General features: G+C 51.5%; 5 protein-coding genes across 5 annotated transcripts; 2 read left to right on the top strand and 3 right to left on the bottom strand.

Annotated features, from left to right (window-relative positions):
• Nucleotides 1-234: 234 nt before the first annotated feature.
• Nucleotides 235-679, top strand: MFIFM68171_02047 (uncharacterized protein; the record flags this gene model as incomplete). The annotated part of the gene is made up of 2 exons (XM_071057469.1): nucleotides 235-378; nucleotides 446-679. 2 exons carry the CDS (start codon nucleotides 235-237, stop codon nucleotides 677-679), a joined length of 378 nt encoding a protein of 125 aa, XP_070913570.1.
• Nucleotides 680-7,014: 6,335 nt separating this feature from the next.
• On the bottom strand, nucleotides 7,015-8,420 carry MFIFM68171_02046 (uncharacterized protein; the record flags this gene model as incomplete). Its single annotated transcript, XM_071057468.1, has 2 exons — nucleotides 7,015-7,805; nucleotides 7,898-8,420. The coding sequence occupies 2 exons, from the start codon at nucleotides 8,418-8,420 to the stop codon at nucleotides 7,015-7,017; spliced, it is 1,314 nt and encodes a 437-aa protein (XP_070913569.1).
• A 1,316-nt stretch (nucleotides 8,421-9,736) lies between these two features.
• On the top strand, nucleotides 9,737-10,261 carry MFIFM68171_02045 (uncharacterized protein; the record flags this gene model as incomplete). The annotated part of the gene is made up of 2 exons (XM_071057467.1): nucleotides 9,737-9,870; nucleotides 9,940-10,261. 2 exons carry the CDS (start codon nucleotides 9,737-9,739, stop codon nucleotides 10,259-10,261), a joined length of 456 nt encoding a protein of 151 aa, XP_070913568.1.
• A 1,347-nt stretch (nucleotides 10,262-11,608) lies between these two features.
• On the bottom strand, nucleotides 11,609-14,031 carry MFIFM68171_02044 (uncharacterized protein; the record flags this gene model as incomplete). Its single annotated transcript, XM_071057466.1, has 2 exons — nucleotides 11,609-11,789; nucleotides 11,867-14,031. 2 exons carry the CDS (start codon nucleotides 14,029-14,031, stop codon nucleotides 11,609-11,611), a joined length of 2,346 nt encoding a protein of 781 aa, XP_070913567.1.
• Nucleotides 14,032-15,719: 1,688 nt separating this feature from the next.
• Nucleotides 15,720-17,339, bottom strand: MFIFM68171_02043 (uncharacterized protein; the record flags this gene model as incomplete). Its single annotated transcript, XM_071057465.1, has 1 exon — nucleotides 15,720-17,339. One exon carries the CDS (start codon nucleotides 17,337-17,339, stop codon nucleotides 15,720-15,722), a length of 1,620 nt encoding a protein of 539 aa, XP_070913566.1.
• Nucleotides 17,340-18,143: the final 804 nt, after the last annotated feature.

Here is an 18,143-nt window from a genome sequence, read left to right as displayed (position 1 = left end):
CCTCCATGAGTTGGAATGAATGGGGCCGCAACCTAGAACCATATGGATTTATTTAAGTAACGCTCTTTCTCGTCACCATGCACTAACCCTCACCAGAAACAAAGCTCCGTCACAATAAAATTGCACCTTCCTCACTAGTTTACCCGCCATCAACAGCTTCGACCAGTCTCAGTCTCACACAGAACACGTCGTCATATATTCATCACGCACAACATAGCATCTTGCTCGCCCAACATGGCCGGCTCAATCAGATCCCTGTTCAACGGCGACTTCCCCTCGCGCTTCATCTGCTTCGTGCTCGGTATCGCTTCCCTCACCTTGGCTGCCATTCTTCGCAATCAGCACGATCCCGAATCCTTCGGACCACCCTTAAGTTTGGTACGTTCCATTGCCCATCCATCCTCATCAATTTCCTCAATTGCTAACACGCCATCATTCCCGATAGGCCATCGTCGCAGCCGTCTGGTTTGGAGTTACAAGCGCAATGTCAATCTGGCTCTGGTTCTACGACGTCTGCTTCTGTCCCCGCCGAGCCGCCTCCCTTATTGTCATCGGCATCGCCATTGTCGGCGTCTGCGCCGCCTGCGCGGGCGTTACCGCATCGACGGACAAGCTGGATAGCAACACGTATGGGACGATGAGGAGAGCCATTATCGGCTTACAGACCTCTTCTGCGTGAGTCTCACCCGCTTAACTAGTCTTATTCTGCCCATTGGTTAAATTTTGTACTTAGCATATTGGAATTCGTCAACGTCGTCACCACCGCCATCCAATTCTTCAAGTGGCACAGAGAGGGTTTAACGAAGCACAGCACAGCCTCGGAGCAATACCCCCTCAATAGTGTATAAAGAGACAACTTCACATGGTCTATAAGTTATAAATACATACTATTGCTGAGGGACTCGAGGAAGTAGAGAAGATGCTTGAAGCCGAAGCTAAAGACTTGGGAATCCTTAGAGCCTATAACGTATTTATACAGCTAGTAGGCTAATATAGCGAGCGGGTCACTTTTCCCCAGCCCCACCACCTGTAACACTGAACACCACTTTTCTCTATGAAAGAAATGGAATCATCTTCAATTGAAAGTTGTATAATTCTCGCTCTTATAGGTCTTGAAAATAACCCTAAGCTTACAGTTCAAGGTGCAGCTAGAATCTATTAGGTTCCACATACTACACTATAATACCGATATGCTGGTAGAACCTCGCGACGCGATATTGAAATGGTGCAGAAACACACACCTACACACACAACAAGAGAGAAGTGTGAAAGGCCATAACGACCACAACAAAGTAGGTAGATAAAGCTCCCTCTGATTAGAGGGAGAATATCTTGCCTGTAAAGGATTTCCTGCAAATCGGGGTAAAATTTGGAAAAGAGAGTTGCTGAATTCGTTCTCCTATGTCTAAGGACGACGGTCCGGACAGTTTTAAATACAAAGGAAAGCGGGTCCCTGAGCTAAGATAGCCTCTATCTAGCCTCTGATCAGAGGGCACAAGTGCTGGGGAACAGTTTTCCCTAATTCAATATCTCTGTGAACTCGAAAAAGCTTATTAATCTAAAGAAGAGGTACTTCTTTAACGGATACTCGACCTAGATTCATGAGAATTTAAGTCCCGGCTTAGCAACATTCGAGAAATAGCTAATTGTCTTCGTCAAGACTGTGATACATTATATATCAGACCCCAATAGATAGATAACTTAGTTAAATACTATCTGGAGCTCACTATACGTTTCCAACGTCAAATTAACTACTATAGGATATAATACAAAGATCTAGACGTTATATAGGCTTAGTTTACACTTATATAGAATACAATTACTAAGTATAGTATCTAGGAGATAAATATTTATAACTTCGACAAAACTAGATTTTAGATAGGTATACTTTTGAGTATAAAAGTAGTTACAAGCTCCGAATAATATAAACAGCCCTATATAAAGTAGCTAGGTAATCAAGAGTTTATTATAGTAATTTAAGACGTATAACGTATATTATCAGTGAAAGTACTATATTACCAAAAGTTCTATTAATCCTATTAAAATATATCTTCTACCTTCTGTCCTACTTTCTATTGCAATGTAATATAAAGCAAAAAAACGGCGAAGCTCAAGTGCAATTAGCTCTTTTGACAATATAAAAAGATCTGAAGCTAAGCTTAAAAGTTGTAGCTAAGATCTACTCTGTCAATTACGAAAAACTCGGTTGTCGCTGATATGGCTAGTAATCTCGATATGGTATTTCTACTAAGTCACGGAATTAACTAGCTTAGACGAATCTATTATAGTTTAGTATATTAATAACTTAGATTCTAAAGGATTTCCTTTCTACTTCTCGGTTATAGAAGGTATAGCTCACCGACTATTTACTGAATACGACACAGGATATATCAGTATACTGTGAGGGTCAAGGACATAAAGGTAGTAGGACCAGAGTGCCTGGGTACGAGCAGTGCACGCGCAACGTAGGAGCAGAGTGCTCGTTAGGGGCAGGATAGTAGTCTCGTTGAACTCTGTTCCTCTCCTAAGTCGGCAGATAACAGAGACAAACACTGTTGTCGTTGGCGGCTACGAACGGCCATGAAGCTGTCGCAAAGCTATTTCTTGAGAGAGGTGCCAATGTCGAGTCAGCTGATGACGAGGGACGAACGCCGCTGTCGTGGGCTGCTGCGAACGGACATGAGGCCGTGCGGCTTCTGTTGAGTAAAGGTGGCAACGCCGCAACATCGAGTCGGCACAAAAGTCTGGCCCACACAGATGCCCTCTCGTGCGTCACTGTGGACCTCGGACAAAGGTTTCCAGATGCCGAGGCAGACGACACCACTGCAGCAACATCAACCGACATGTGAGATGTCTTGAAAGCCAATACACGGTAACACCGACCAACTAACGAGAAGGGCAATCAGGGTTGGGGCAATCACCGCCTCCCATTCGGAGGCGAAGTTGGTTGACTTGTCCTGCGGCACTAGCCTGATAAAGCGGCGCACCGAGTAGATGGTTAGGTCCTTGGCGTCCTTGCCATTGACCTCAATGCCCCTTTCGCGGCAGTTGTGATACCGGAACATGAGACGAAAGACAGTTGACTTGCCACCACCCGACTCTCCCACGAAGGGGCTATGGTGCCTGGTTCAACATCATCTATGTAAACTACTTTGTCGACTATGACCGACTCCTTGTACTGCACGTAGCAGACTAGGACATCCACGGTCCCGCCATGAATTCCCAGCTACGCAAGAAACTCGACGGGGCCAAGAGGCGAGTACGCTGTAGTGCGCCCCGACGAGCGGCCGGTTCCTCTGCGTAGGGCTCGACGTCTTCAGGATCTGCTGTACTACAGCCCACCTCTGCTGAAGAATACTGGACTTGAAGTGACGAATATCAGAAGTGGTACCATTGAACGAGGATGGGAGTTACATCGTCCTCTCACAGAACACCACGCACCTCAAACCTTGTGGCGTAAGTCACCAGTAGAGAGAACTTCCTCGACGGGGCGTGCCCGCCCTTCAAGAGTGGTTTTCTCGGCCCGGGAGGTTCAGAAAGGCAATTATTTTCAGGTAGAGGAGATCCTGGGTTCACGACGAAGAGGAAGGCGGGTGGAGTACCTGGTCAAGTGGGAAGGACATAGGTACGAGAGTTAGGTGCCTGTTGCGTATTTCAAGAAATGTCCTCAAATGCTATAGCAGTTCCACGACAGGACGGGATTTTCTACGGCCCCTTCTATATGAACTTCTGGCTGAGATTTCGAGATGAATTATAGTTGCGAGTGGGATGGCACGCACTTCAGTAGGTTAGTTTGTTAGAATAGAGCAGACATTCATGCGTGCTTCACGCGACATTGACCAGGGAAGAGGCGTTTTGCGAGCCCAAAGGAGATGCTATTGCGTAGATGATTGATCTGGAGCATGCTGCCTCGATAGTGCATGAAAACAGTTAATCCTGATTACTAGCTGCTCGTCTGGCAAATCACAGCTCCCCGAGAACTTGGAGGTCTCGAACCACTTCCTCGGCACATTCATATTCCTTCTGCCAGCACTTCAGGGTAATAGCACTACAAGCATACTTGTCCCGAGGAAACTCGCCCTTCGCAAATCTATCTTCCACCTTCTCATACCATCGGTCTTCCCCATCAATGATCTCCGGAAAAACAGCATGCCCCATCATAATGAAGTAGATAGTGCACCCTAGCGCAAAGAGGTCCGTTTTGACGTCCGCATCGAAGTCATCGTCCCGAGGGCAATAGAACCTACAGGGCTCCCCGCTCCAGCCGTCAAGGAGCACTTTGCCGTCCTCGGACAAGTATCTGCCCTGAAAGTCGGCGAGCTTGATATGGAGATCCTTATCGAGAAATAGGTTTGTGGGCTGGATATCGCAATGAAGGACTCGCCGAGAATGGATCCACGCAACGGCCTCGGCAGCCTCCCGGCACCAGCATAAACGCTGCTTGACCGAAGGGGGCGGATTGCTGGATTCAAGTATATATTCGGCTACAGTGCCATTCGTAGCACGTTCCAGGTAGATTCCCGTATCCGTAAAGCCTTTGAGTGCGATAATGCGCTCTGCCGTCCAATGATCTCAAATAGCTGTTTTTCCACTCAACGCGGGTCATGTCTCCGCGTGGGGCCAGTGGATATTTGAGTACAGTCGACTCGTCCACTTCTCCAATGAAGGCACTACTTCCTACGGCGAGAACCCGCTTCACTCCTGGGGGCAAGTAGGCATGGTAAATGGTAACGGTTCGACCTTTATCGTCGGTCATGATGGACTGCGAAGGTGTTGAAGTGGGCTCCATTGGTAGGTGTGTGTGTCAAGATGTGCTCATACGGTATGGCTGGGCCAATCAGCAGCGTTAAAGTTAGCTAGCGCAATACTCGCTTTCTCGTGCACAATTCACGAGTGCTCGTGCCGCCAAAAGAAAAAGTGTCTCGGCTCATTGACTATGGAAACTTGGAGTTTGGCAACACAGTGTCCTTCGCCTCCAACCCCACCGTGTCCCCAGGGAGAATCAACCACAAGCTACCCAAGGCATGTAGAATCCTCCCCTCAACTCGCCTTGCCGAAAACCAATTATAGCTTAGTCTAACCTGTATAAGTACTTCATCATGCAAACTTGAGTCTTGACTAGACCCGAATATATCAACGATTACTTACCTAAAATCGTTGATGACATGCCTAGCACGTCGGGCAGATATAGCCTTGCACCTTGAAGGTGGTGTTACCGAGGTAGACGTCCTAGTATCCAGTACAGTCTAGGCCGCTAGGATTGAGGCAGGCAGCAAAAGAGACGTCTTCGACAACATGCTTTGGCGTCGCGGTACAGTTCTGGTATATCTTGCGGACAATGCGGCGCTGACACCCACATGCCATGGTGTTATCTTTCCTAGGGAGGCGAATTCTAAAGCGAGGAAGTAAAATTCGTATTGCGGATTCGAGGGCGGTGTTGAGAAGAGTTTGCTCACCAGACTTTCCATCGCCAACAAGAACGACTCGTTATATACTTAGGGAAACCCCAAGCACCTACTGCGGCACTAGCCTTACCTCCCACATCTGCAGGGTATGGACCTGCCCAAGTTGGCAGACGTATGCGGCATCAAGCAGGGAACCTCCATTCAGTAGAGGATCATTCAGTTCAGGTTGGAACGGGCAGTGACTGCAGGCTCTCACAGTGTCCCATCTCCTTCGGCCATTTGTGCATATTTCTGTACATACTGGAGGAAGGACCATGCCGAATGAAGTGGAAAGTGTTGGAGCAGTCATGTGTTAGCGATCATGTCACGCCTGCTGTGGCCAACATGCAGACCAGAGACTGAAAGACCAGGCAACCAAACGGACCGGAAGCCTCATCGTGATGTTATTGGACGAGTACGTTCGGAGATGAGAGTTCTGCCACACGGGGGTACGAAGGAGAAGCCGATCTCGTCTGCCCCTGGCAGCATTCACATGCCCAACATCCTTGTATGTACATTCACGATGCAGACCTGATTCACCTTGCATATGCGGTGTACAGCTCTACTTCAGTGCCAACTATCGATTTCAAGAATCAGAGATGTGCCATGCAAGTGAGGAGGTTCCCACTGGTGAGTAATGTGCGACCTATCACAAATCTGTGAGCATCCCTGTCTGACTTTGCGTGATCACGAATCTTGTGATCACCCCCTGTGGCTTCGTGCAATCACGACTCAGGCAGCACGACGTGGAGCAGAATTTTTCGATTGGCTGATGGGCTGATGGGCTGATGGACTGCGTGCGGGGTGACTAGTCGGTGAGTCTGCAAAGCGATGAGAGCCGGCGACCTTGTTGATTAATTCGTGTTGGGCGGGCGACCGTTAACCAGGGCTGCGGCATGCTCGGTGAATGTGTGCAGCTGTCACTCTTTTCCTTAGGAAGATATTAACCCAGAACATCCCACCCAGGCCTCCGATCCAAGCAACCCGCAGTCTGCCCGGCCCCACAAACCTCCCAACCCTCACTTGTCACATGGGATGGCTAGAGTGTGACTCGGCTTAAGGCTTTACCAGATTAGCTTGCATCAGGGCAAGCTTACCTCTCTTTTTATCAGGGCTTTGTGTTGGCCAGAGTGTTCGACTCCAGTCTGGTCATCGGTGAGCCAGTCGGCAGCAGACCGCGATTTGTCTTCCCAAAATCCCTTGCCATTGCCCGGTCCAAAAACAATGCCCTGAAGAGGTATATCGGCAGATATAAGTATATACAGGATCTTTCCTCATTGGAAGACTACCCTAATACTTCAACGTCAACGACGGTAACGAGCTCTCGTAGCAATTCGGCCGGATAGCATCGCTGTATCGGAAAATCTAGAGCAGATAGCGACAAACAATGGCTTGCTGGTTTAGCGCGTCGCTAGCAGGAGCCTGGCTTGTCTTAGTGTGGGCTGAGTCGCGCACCAGGTCATTTGGGGCGGGAGACGTCGGGCCCAGTGAGTATGGACTGAGTATTCGACGAGTAAGTACTGAGAGGGGATGCTACACACCGAGTCGTCCTTCAAAACAGAAAGCAGCATCACACCGCCGCCGCCGCGGCCTCTCCCTGCCTTCTCCTCTGTCTCTCCCAAGCCGGCAACGCCCACTTCACCATGTACTCCGATTTAACCAAGTCCTCCGCCGTCCACCGCTCTCTCGGCTCCCACGCTAACACACCCCTAAACAGGACCTCTAGCGCCCTCATCTCCCCGGCCTCAACGTCCCATTCACAACTCTCGGCCTTCTCACCCCGTCCCATATCCCACATACGCTGGCTCAAAGGCCGCCAGACCGGGTCATAGATACGACTGATCCCCTCTTTCCTCCACTGGCCGTCTGCCTCGAAGAACTCGCCGCGGTTGGCCCAGGTTTCCCACCAGCGCTGCGGTGGCAGACCTAACGTACTGATTATATCAGCGAGAATGTCATCGCGGTCCCAGGTGAAGGTCTCGAAAAGCGGCCGCTCCCCGAGGACCTCGTAAAGGTTAACACCGAATGTCCAGATGTCGGCGGCGAGCGGCGTGATACGGTCGCCGAATAGGGCCTCGGGGGGTCGATAAAGGGTGGGAGTATGGAGCTGGGGAGAGGGATTGCCGGCGGCGACAAATGAGGTGCCGTAGTCGGAGATCTTGATGATAGGGTCTACCAGCTTGTCGGCTGGTGTCTTGATGGGCATGGACCAAACCGCATATGGCGGGGCGTGCGGCTCGGGCGCGGCCCCATCGACGCGTCTCACTGGCGCCGTGTCGAAGGCGTAGCGGCTATATAGCTCGTCGGGGCTAAGTTGATCAATGTTTAAGCCATAGATAAAGAAGTTGTGCATATGCAGATCTGGAGACGGCATCAGCTTCGGAAGAATGTCTGGTGAACCTGAGGTGGGGGTTGCAGAGAGGGCGAGGGAAAGGGCGCAAAGGATCTCTTACCCCCATGGCAGATCCCGCGGGAGTGCAGGTATGAGAGCCCCAAAATGAGCTGGGCGGCGATGGACCGCGCCGTTTCAACGGGGAACATGTTATTGGAGGACCATTCTTTGGCGACCGTAATGCTGCAGGCGGCGAACTCTTGAACCAGGCAGAGGTGACGACCATTCGGCCCATCGAAGGTGAAGTCGTCCAGAAGGCGCGGGATAAAACGCTGCCCTGGATGAGTTGACTCGGAGTCACAGCCGGACAATAGACGAAGTATCTTGACCTCATTGCTTTCCGAAGTTTGGCGCGCGATCAGGATCTTCAACGAGACGTACCGTTGCAAGCGTTGGTCCCGAGCCAGCCAGATCGTCGAGTAGCCGCCAAAACCGAGCTTGTGGACAATCTCGTACCGGCCCTCATGGAAAGTGTCTCCGATCACAGTGGGATGGTACCCGCCGATCCTGTATTCTTCAAGGTTTTCCACTTCGATGTTTGGAAAGTACACTTTTTCAGGCCGATGTTCAGTGTTGTCGGCCATGTTGGACGAAAGGCGGGATGATGGAGCCTGCCGCTGATCCGAGAGGGTGCGACACGAAAGTGATGAGAGCGACGCGACGTGCAAATGCAGAGGGACATGCGGTTTGATCCTCGAAGACAGAGAGTGGGAAATGAGCCCAAAACGGCTGCGGGTCCCAGGAACCGTGAGAAAATGAGGCAACTTGCAAGAGAGCCTCATGGTGGACGCGCGATTGTTAACGTGCAGGCCTGTTGGTGCTTGTTGGTTTCGAAACCACTTTTTCAGCTGAACAGACCGCGGCTGCTGCCACTTTGAATGCACCAATAAAAACCCCGGTCGGCATCAACACACTGGGAAGGGAACTTGCATCACACCAAGTACGTGCGCGGGAATTGAAACAAAGTCGTCCTATCCCCATTATTTCATACTTAAGCGCTTTCTGAACAAATCATTTTCATATGCCTAGTCAACGATGTAATGGTTGCTTATTTGACCAGTTGGCTGGGCCCGCGGATGGCTCCGCTTTCATTGGTCCATTCACGAAACCATCACCCAGCATTGAGTGCTCGAAGCGCATGGAGCTTCAAGGTTCCGGACTTGCGCTTAAGAGAAGACCCCGATTATTTTCACATCTGTGATACTCTACTGTGATATCGCACACTGTGCCACCACCACCTGCGCCTGGCCCATCCACCACCCAATGACGACACAGGGCACCCACAGTTATTAGGCCGTTGGCAGCTCCCATGCAAGATATTGAAATTAGGTGCCTCCGTGTGGCCGTGAGGCAAAGCGGCTGTGCCCGAGTATCTCAAGCACCTAGTCATGCCTTGTCACAAGCTGACGTTAGCCGCGCGCTATGGTGCGGTTGCTTGGTAACGTTCAACTACCACTCATCTGATGATGGTGGACTCGAGGAGTCAAGCGTAACGCGGACTTGCAAAGCAACACTCTTAGTCCCAAGTCATGGAGATGGCGAGGCAAGGCAGCGGCTGGCGCATCCATATCCTTCGGCGAAACAACAGTGCCCCAACAGCGCGCGGCCAGGCGCCCCATGGAGCTATCGGCCCGGTTTGGTCTCAGGGGGTTCGCCGGCTGTGGCGCCTATCAACCAACGGTGCAGCGTGCCTAAGCTCTTGATAAGCCAAAGATATGGACAATAGTGAACGGGTGGAGAGACTCAACATCCGAAGACCGACAACACTCCTGGGCTCTATCGGGAATAAAAGCTGGAAGTTGAGCCGTTGTTTTTTCTGAAACTGCAACCACAGCCAGAGCTTTTCCCCCATTCTCACTTCATTTATCATATCATTGTCACCGCCAGCCCAACTTGAACCATGGCCTCCCGATCCATTGAGTACATCTGGAAGATTGCACGACCGAAGAACGAGGCGGTTGCCCGTGCCGTGATGTATGCGGCCTATCAAACCGCCATCGCCACAGACCCGAACGCAACCCGAGTTTTGATTCGGTATATCACTCATACCACCCCATCTGGGGGAGATAATGGTGTCCGGCTAACACATGATGATATAATTAGGTCCTACATCCACCCCACGACTTGGGAAGCCGGAAAAGGGTTTGTGAAGGACGACCCTCACATCACCATCTCGGTGAAGAACCCAGACATGGACAAGGAGAAAAAGCATTTGACCAGCCATGGATACACTCCGCACCTCAACTCTTTCAATGTGATCAAAGTCGAGCCGGCGCCGAGGATCTTGAAGGACGAGGGATCGACGGCGTGGCCCGCGGAGACGGCAACGAAACCCAGGGAAACCATCGGAGGTCCCCCAGGACTGCTCGGTCCAGTTGAGGATTTTATCGCTTGGCCCTCAGAAGAAACAGGAGAGGATGAATGAGATGGAATGAGGAAATACTGTCAAAGCCCAGTAGATGGTTTAGGTAACAACCGAATACTTATTAGCATCAATGCAGGCGTGTAGAAGTTATGTTGCTTAGCATTGTGTATGGTGCGCGATTATCGAAGAACATCTAATACTGTACATTCGCTATCTCCACTGACGGGCAATAGTATGTTGTATGATAGAAACAAAGGAGTCAGACGAAGGATATATCGACAGTTACTACCCGTAGTGATACACCAGGATATGTTAATTATTAGATTAGAAAACCTAACATGTCTGGTACCTCTTGAGGGGGGAAGCATTTCTTTCCGTATCAAAACCCGAATATTGACTTTGATAACATGACGCAGACTTTACTAGATCTACGGAATGACTACCGCATTAACCAGCTTAGTCAGTGTGATGAGTGAGCAGCGTTCAATCTATGTCACAAGTATTGATACAGCTGCTACTATCTAGAACTAGAACTGAGAGATTTGGGGGATTCATTAGTGGGTAATATACTTGGATAGCTTTGGTTATATTAAGATATTATATAAACTACGATATTAGTGAATGGAACTTGACACAGGATAAACACAAAAGGTGCCGACCTTGCTAGAAACAAGAAATTGGGAAAGGAGACAAGATATCAAACGCTCTTCCCTGAGCTTAGCTTACATCTCTTTATAAACCTCGACCTCATCTCCAGCTCTCCCCTTCTGACAAGAGCAATACTATCGCAGAATACAGGACGTTCCGTTTGTCGTGGTGGTATATGATCACAGTTGAAGAAATCGCATTGGTAGGAGGTTGCATATAATGGTTACTATTTGATGGATCTTGGATGCGCGCTGCGTTATGAAGGTACCGTCTTACATATCATTTCACTAGTTACGTTGGTATTGTCTGTTATCACGGTCCTTGATAGATTTTGAACACCCGCCCGAATCGCACTCTTCGACTTTATACTAAATATAGGAGTATAGCACAGCTTATTTTATCTTTTCAAATGACGAGCCCACTTTAGCCTCCGTGGTCCTTGTTAGTCTGGCGTGATACAATGACCATTGGCTGGGAAACACTCCTAGGAGTGTCAGCAGATGGTCATTCAAGAGGATGTAAATAGTCCACTGCATAGTAGAAACACACGCATGCTCAAAGGGACAGTTTATATTTTCCAGCAGGACTCCAAAGCTAATGAGGCAGGCTAAGTAGTTTGCTATATATAAAAAAAAGAATGGTGCCTGTGTCACCCCTCTCCGCTTATTTTTTTTTTTGTTTTTTTTTTTGGGGGGGGGGGGGAAGGGGTTTCCGGCCCTGGCTTCTTTAACCCTTTCATCGGCTACTTGTTGCTTCCCCTTATTCTTTCCCCTCATTTTCAATTTCTTTCCTTTCTGTTTCGGCGGCGGCAGCTGGAGCGTCCAACACTGCAATCTTGATGTGCTTGGCCTTAACAATTACGGCCAGGTGTTCACCAACATCACCAAACCCCTCTATCATGCCAAGATTGGATTTGAAGAACTCGACATCGCGTAGCATACTGTAGGATACCAGGTTAGGACGTCTTCATCAAGCTGCTTGGTGCTATGCAATTTGACCATAAACAATGCATCTTACCTGTCCCGGCCCAATTCCGTCATAGGACCAATCTCCTGGAATGCTTGGCCGAACTGAACCTTGTAGCTAAGAAAAGTCTGGGCCATGACCATACGCACAGTTTCTTTTGGAATTATCTTGGTCAGGATGCGGTGCAATGACTTCGTGTCTTTGGCCAACGTCGCCATGTAGGGATGCACATCCTTCTGACCATCACCCCAGTCAATGTTTCTCAAAACCTTGACGTGCGAGCCGGCCAGGCGACTCATGATTTGGACCAACTTGCCATGTATGCGGTTCTGGTGCTCCTGGTAGAGATGCTGGACCTCGTCAAATTCCACGACACGCAAGGCAGTCGCATCAGTCGCACCACGTCCAGCATAGCATCGAACAAACTCGCGGACATGACTGGTCAGGGTTGCAATAAATTCCAACGCTTGCGATGCGAGAGCAAGGTGCTTCGAGGTGATGTTCTTCAATCCTGCGGACTGTCTGGCCCCTGCCTCCAAGACAAGTCGTGTGCAGCATGCGTTGAAATGACGGAGATAAGAAATCAGCGAGGTCGAGATATCAGCAGCCATGGATGGCATGCCAGAGATCAGTTGCAAGAAGTGGGACAAGCCATTCATGCAGAGGATTGCAGAGCTGGGAAGCACAAACACTTGCTCACCAATGCACGCACTCCTCCTGATCCCGGCTTTGCCGCCGCCGCTGGGTTGGGGATCACCAGCCTGGCCAGACTCAGGATGGCCATTGGAACATGGAATCCAAATCTTCAGACTGTCTGGCAATTCTGCCGCGTCTGTTGTACTGCTGGACAGAATCCAGTTGAGCTTGGCCGTGTCATTGTCTGAGAAGTCCCTTGCCTCCCATTGGTCGGATTCCATGCCCTGTGTGAGCGTTTGGATTTCCGCCTCGCCGTGCTGCTGGATGAAGTCTTTGACTTGCTCATTGATGACTGTCTTGAGGGCTGTACCACTCCGCCCAGAGATCGATTCGCACTCGCTGGCAAAGCCGAGATTCAGAGAGAAATATCGGAGGAACCAGACTCGCGATAGCCGCGTGCTCTGCTCTGAGCGAACTCGGAGGAGCTTGACAATCCGGTCCTGCGCAGTATCCACCGCTTCACCTAAAAGACTTGGTAAGTCTATCGCTTTGTAGAGTTCTTGTGTCTGGCATGCGGTGATGGAGGAGCCGTAATCCAGTGAGCTGGTAATACCAAGCAGTAGCCTGACTTGTGTCGTCAACCTCCTCAATGTTTCTGTGACGCTGACATAAATTTCAATCAGCATTGCTTCAGCATCGCCGGGCTTGAGCGCTCCTAGGTTACGAGCGAGAATGGACGATTTTTGTTGTTGAGACAACCGTGCTCCTCCTGTCATGGTTGACGAAGACACCGTTGACTCGTTGTCCTCATCCTTTGCGCTGGGTAGCGGGCGCCGGACGAGATTGCGGATCTCTTTCAGTACAGCCCCTCTATAGGCGGTCGCAACGATTATGAGGTGCTTCGCTCGGTGTAGGCTAGTTAAGGTCTTGAGCAGCTCGGACCGAAGACCGTCGGTTGAGCTCAGGTAGGATGAAAGGGCCGGATGCTCCTGTGTAGAACGGCCTCGAGGCCGCACAAAAGCACCGGTCCAGCGCATAAGCACCTCCTGTTTAGAAACAGTCTCAGTGTGGCACCGGAGGTCCCCCACAAGGAGACTCAGACACTGTGTTTCGTAAGCTTTGCCGATGCGGAATCGCAAAGCCGCCAAATCGTCATGAACGCCTTGCAACGCTGCTGCACCTCTGAGATCGCGAAGCTGAACATTCTGTCCGTCTATCCGGCATGGTGTCTTTGAGAAACCTGGCTCGCCGGAAATGAGCTTCTCGAGAGACGCGATGCTTTCTGAAGCCTTGTCGATGTCGCCTTTGTCGACGAGAGACTCGCAGGCGGCAACGCTATCTACAATATGTTCCAGCTGCAGGACTACATCCTGAAACTGCTGGAGATTTCCCCATCGTTGTCGCTTCTGGATAATGTGCAACCCATTGATGGCAGTCTCTTGATTCAGAACCTCGAGCTCGTTTCTCAAAGCCTTGATTCTCTCCACGGAATCGGCGGCTTCAGCGTGGAGCTCCCTCAGAAAGCCCAGTGTAGCGAGGAAGGGCGTGGTAGCCGCGGAAATGGAAGCTATGAGATGCATCTCGACGGTGTCGATATACCAAGATAGCTTCTCTTGTAGTATCGCATTGGTTGCCAGGGCTTTCCGCGATGCCCCTGCACTTGCGTTTGCTGGAGCCTTCTTTTCATCCAATGTCCCTGGTCGCGGTGGGACAACCTCGGACCGCTCCGTGACCACGTCAAATATGCGAGGGTTTTCCAGATGAAAGTCTGCGTCGAAATAGACAGCAGGAATGGTCGTCAATGGCGGTGGGCCTTGCGTCGCTCGTCTTGCAAATTCTGGACTCCATCTTCGAATTGGACTAGGGACTCCACCTTCCATCGACGAAGATGAAGAGACGGAGCGTACAGAGCTTTTCATTGTAGCTGATGGCCGCTTTCCCAGCCACAGGCTGCCGTCATGGAGGACGGCGGCAAACTGGTCGGCCTCACCGCTTCCTTTGTGGGATATATCTGACTCTTCATCCTCGCCTCCCTCCACTCTTCGCAATCGTTCGTAAAATGCACCGAATTGGACTAAATAGGGCTTGAATTCGGATGCATCAACATGGGCGATGTCCTTTAGTGTCACAGGCGGGATATCACGTGCGGTTGGAGGCTTGTCGGCGCTTGACGCTGGAGCAGTGGCATGTGGTAGCAGTCCCGTTCGTACGATCGGCGGCTGTAGTAATGTCGATATTGCTTTCACTGGCGTTAGGGTATGCATAGAAAACACGAGGAAAGGACTCCAGAAACCCCAGCATCCTACCATTCTGCCCGGTTTCCAGCACAACACTTAGCCAGCTCTCTGGCAACCCGTCTAGTGAATAGATGGAGCTTCCCACTGAGCCTCCTCTTTGACGGAAATCTGCGCTTCGAGGACCTTGCCTTAAGAAGCAGTCAAGCAGTCAGTCTCTATATTTTGCTGAAAAGCCCCCACACCATAATACCTTTTCGAAGGCAGGTCTCGATGGTTACTCATATCGAGTAAATTTCCATCACCGTCCGCAGCCGAAGGTCGCTTCAGCCGTTCTGCCCATTCCATCGCCTCGGTGATGTCGAAGGTGTGTGTAATAACGCAGCAACGACGGTCGCGGATAAGACAGGAGCCTCGTAGGCCAATTTCAAGGGTGCTTTTGCGGAGCCCGAAGGACCGAAGCGGCGAAGCGGTGAAGTGGGGAAGCGGCGAAGCATCGCCATACCGACGCCGCGCAGCTACGGTCATGTGACGTGGCCTTTGCGGCGACTGACAAGCACAATCAGTAATTACAATCCCATAGTTGAAACCAGAGTGCAGTGTTTTTGATATAAGTCTTTTGCTAGATCAAGGCCGATACGTCCCAATCATTTCGGCGAAGTTATCGGCTGTCCGAATATCGGGGTGAGAACTCTACGCTCAGCCCATTCACTCTCCAGGTCACGGCGCTCTCGCTGCCTCAGCTCGTCCCACTCGGCCCGATGCTTTGCCTCAATTTGTCTGGGTAGTTCTCCCTCTATGTCCCTCAGAATCTTAAGCCTACGGCGTAACTGTACTCGTACTTCGATTCTTCCCTAGACTCGCCTACTAACATGGCACGCTTTAAGTTCCTACGCTGCTCGCGCTCTATATTTAGCCGCTCTAAATCTGCCCGCTCACGCACCAGTTTGCTTACCTTCTCCCATTTGGAATGCAGTTGTTGGCGAGCCCGGGTCTCGCGCTCCTCCCAATCCTTATCAAAGAGGTGCGCCAGATCATGCCCCCCCTCTCGCTTGGCGCGCTCTGCAGGTGTCTCGCTTTCGCGCCACTAGCTCGAGCAGAAACGCGTCGTAGCCGAGGATTGTGTCGAGCGAGGCACGTACTTGGAATATCATGTCGGGCTTGTGTGGGAGTTGCAGCTCGAGCGTCTGCGCATTGTTGATGGGCAGCATCGGTACGTTGGGGTTCTGTGCGTCGCTGACAGAAAACATCCCCGGCTTGAGGAGCAAGCCGATCTCGCCGCAGTATCTGTTGTTCCTCCCCCCGTGGGCGCGCGAGATGGCGAGGAAGACCTGGGCTACCTCGTTGGTGCCGCGGAGCGGGAGGGCAAGGAACGCGCTGTACCTCTCGGCCGTGCCCTCCTTCAGGTTAATGATGTACGGTTCCGCAAAAGGTGCCATGCTCCCCCCCGTGATGACTACTGCGCCGTCCCCGACTATCTCGGGCAGCTTCCGAGCGAAGAAGGCGTACTTCAGGCCGCCGCCCATCGGCAGTGAGTAAAAGGCGTTGGAGGCGAGCCGCTTCGTAACGTAGACGGTCTTGGTCTTTCCAAAGACAGAACCTGGAAAGAAGTGGCTGGGATCTAGCCGCGTGTACTGCCGACCGCCCTGACTAACCAGGCGAACGGCGACAGGTACCCGCTTCTCCTCGTCGCTGCTGTCAAACAGGCAGTTGAGGCTCAGGTAGACGACCGGCGCGTCCATATCAAAGTCTACGTCCGACACCTTAGCCGTGAAACGCACGCCCCGGTTCGTTAGCGTCACGTTCGAGTCGTTCCCATCTTCCTCGCTGAGGTCGCGGAACGGCCGGATGTACTGGAAACTCGCAAACTCGGCTGGGGACTCGGCCAGCATCCCGCGGGTCGCAGACGGCGGCATATCTCCGTTGGCCCGCCATGCAAAGATGGTGTGGTCGTCGTACTCCTTGACGATCTCTTCCTGCAGGCGCTGGAACGCCTTGACGGCGCCCTCACCGTAAAGCATAGCCATGTTGACGTCGAATATTCCCATTAGGCAGTAGGCTATGTCTTCCTCGCGCGTCGTGCTCCGGGAAGCGGCCCACCGCATTCTCCGCCCGACGCAGACCGTATCGAGAGCAGCGCCCTGGAGAATCGAAGTATCGATGCCGGCTGCGTCGTGCAGCTGGTCTCCGAGCTGATTCTTGTCCCCGATAAGCCTCCAGTGGCAGTCGTAGAACTGGGCCACTCGCGGGGCGATGAGCTCCTGCAGCGTCCAACCCCGCGTGAGCCAACGGCTGTCGCGGATGGACTGGTCGGCCGCCGTACTGTCGACATCCTCGAGATACACGTAACAGACGGTCGCGAGCCGGTACCAGGTGAACATCGAGTTGATGGCCTCACCCAACTCGGCGCTGCTCGACTTGTCGATACAGCACGTGTCGATCCAAACGTAGCTCAAGCCATCGGCCTTCGCGCGCTCGCACGTCGACTCGATCTTGGCGAATCCTCTCTTGCTTCCACGCAGGTCTGCGTCTTGGAAATCCTGGTACGAAACTTCATCTTCGGCCTTCCCCCACGTGTGAGACAACACGGCATATAGTTCGGGCGGCGTTGCGAAGTACTCCAGCTGGCGAGTGCGGACGCTGATAAGCCTCATCTTGGTCCGAGATGCCCAATCCGCCGGCCGGGGGAGATTTGCTTGAAGGAGCGGGAAATGGAACGGCTGGAGATAGGATGAAAGAAGTAATTAAGATGCTGTGGTGTAGTGAATCAATTGAAATCGTTTCCAATACAACTTCAGAGTCGGACTTCGGTAATGGGAGCAAGCTCGGCTCATTGGCGAAGACACCAAGCAGGCACCAGTCTAGATAAGTATCTGGGAGAACTGGAGAATGCGTTAACCCAACGATGCAGTGGTGTTGGGTTTAGACTCTTTGAATATGGCCCGCAATGTCCAACAAATAGCGACCTTCCTGAGCGGCTGCCGTGAGGTTGATGCCCAAGGATGTTAACATGACTGGCTCTGGCGCCAACGGAAGTTTCCGAGACGCCCTGGCACCGCCATTCGCAGGCATCCCTCTCAAGGACATCGTCATTGGGGCGCGAGCGACCGAATAAAAAATCGCTTCAAACATTCCCTCAAAAAAACATTCGCTGCAGCTCTTCGAAGAGAAAGATAGAGACGTACTTGGAAGCAACGCAATAAATACAAAGTCCGTCGGAAGAGGGTTCTGCTCTACAGAGCAAGGCGATTCGCACGGGGCTGTCTCCATGCTCGCGGTTTGTATTTCCGGGATATGGCAGGCGGGCATGTCCCGCAGTGGATCCACAACAACTCATCAGAATTCTGACAGGAAACGCAAGGCAACGTCCATCGCAGATGTCCTTGCAGACTTTGTGGTTTGGTTGGCTAGACAACTGGCAGCATAACCCGTCCCAGAGAGTCAAGGGTGACTACCGG

Source organism: Madurella fahalii, assembly GCF_045866475.1.
Source record: "Madurella fahalii IFM 68171 DNA, scaffold_1, whole genome shotgun sequence".
NCBI classification, from domain to species: Eukaryota; Fungi; Ascomycota; class Sordariomycetes; order Sordariales; genus Madurella; species Madurella fahalii.
The sequence above is the reverse complement of the archived record's forward strand: the minus strand, read 5'-3'. Positions and strand labels throughout refer to the sequence as shown.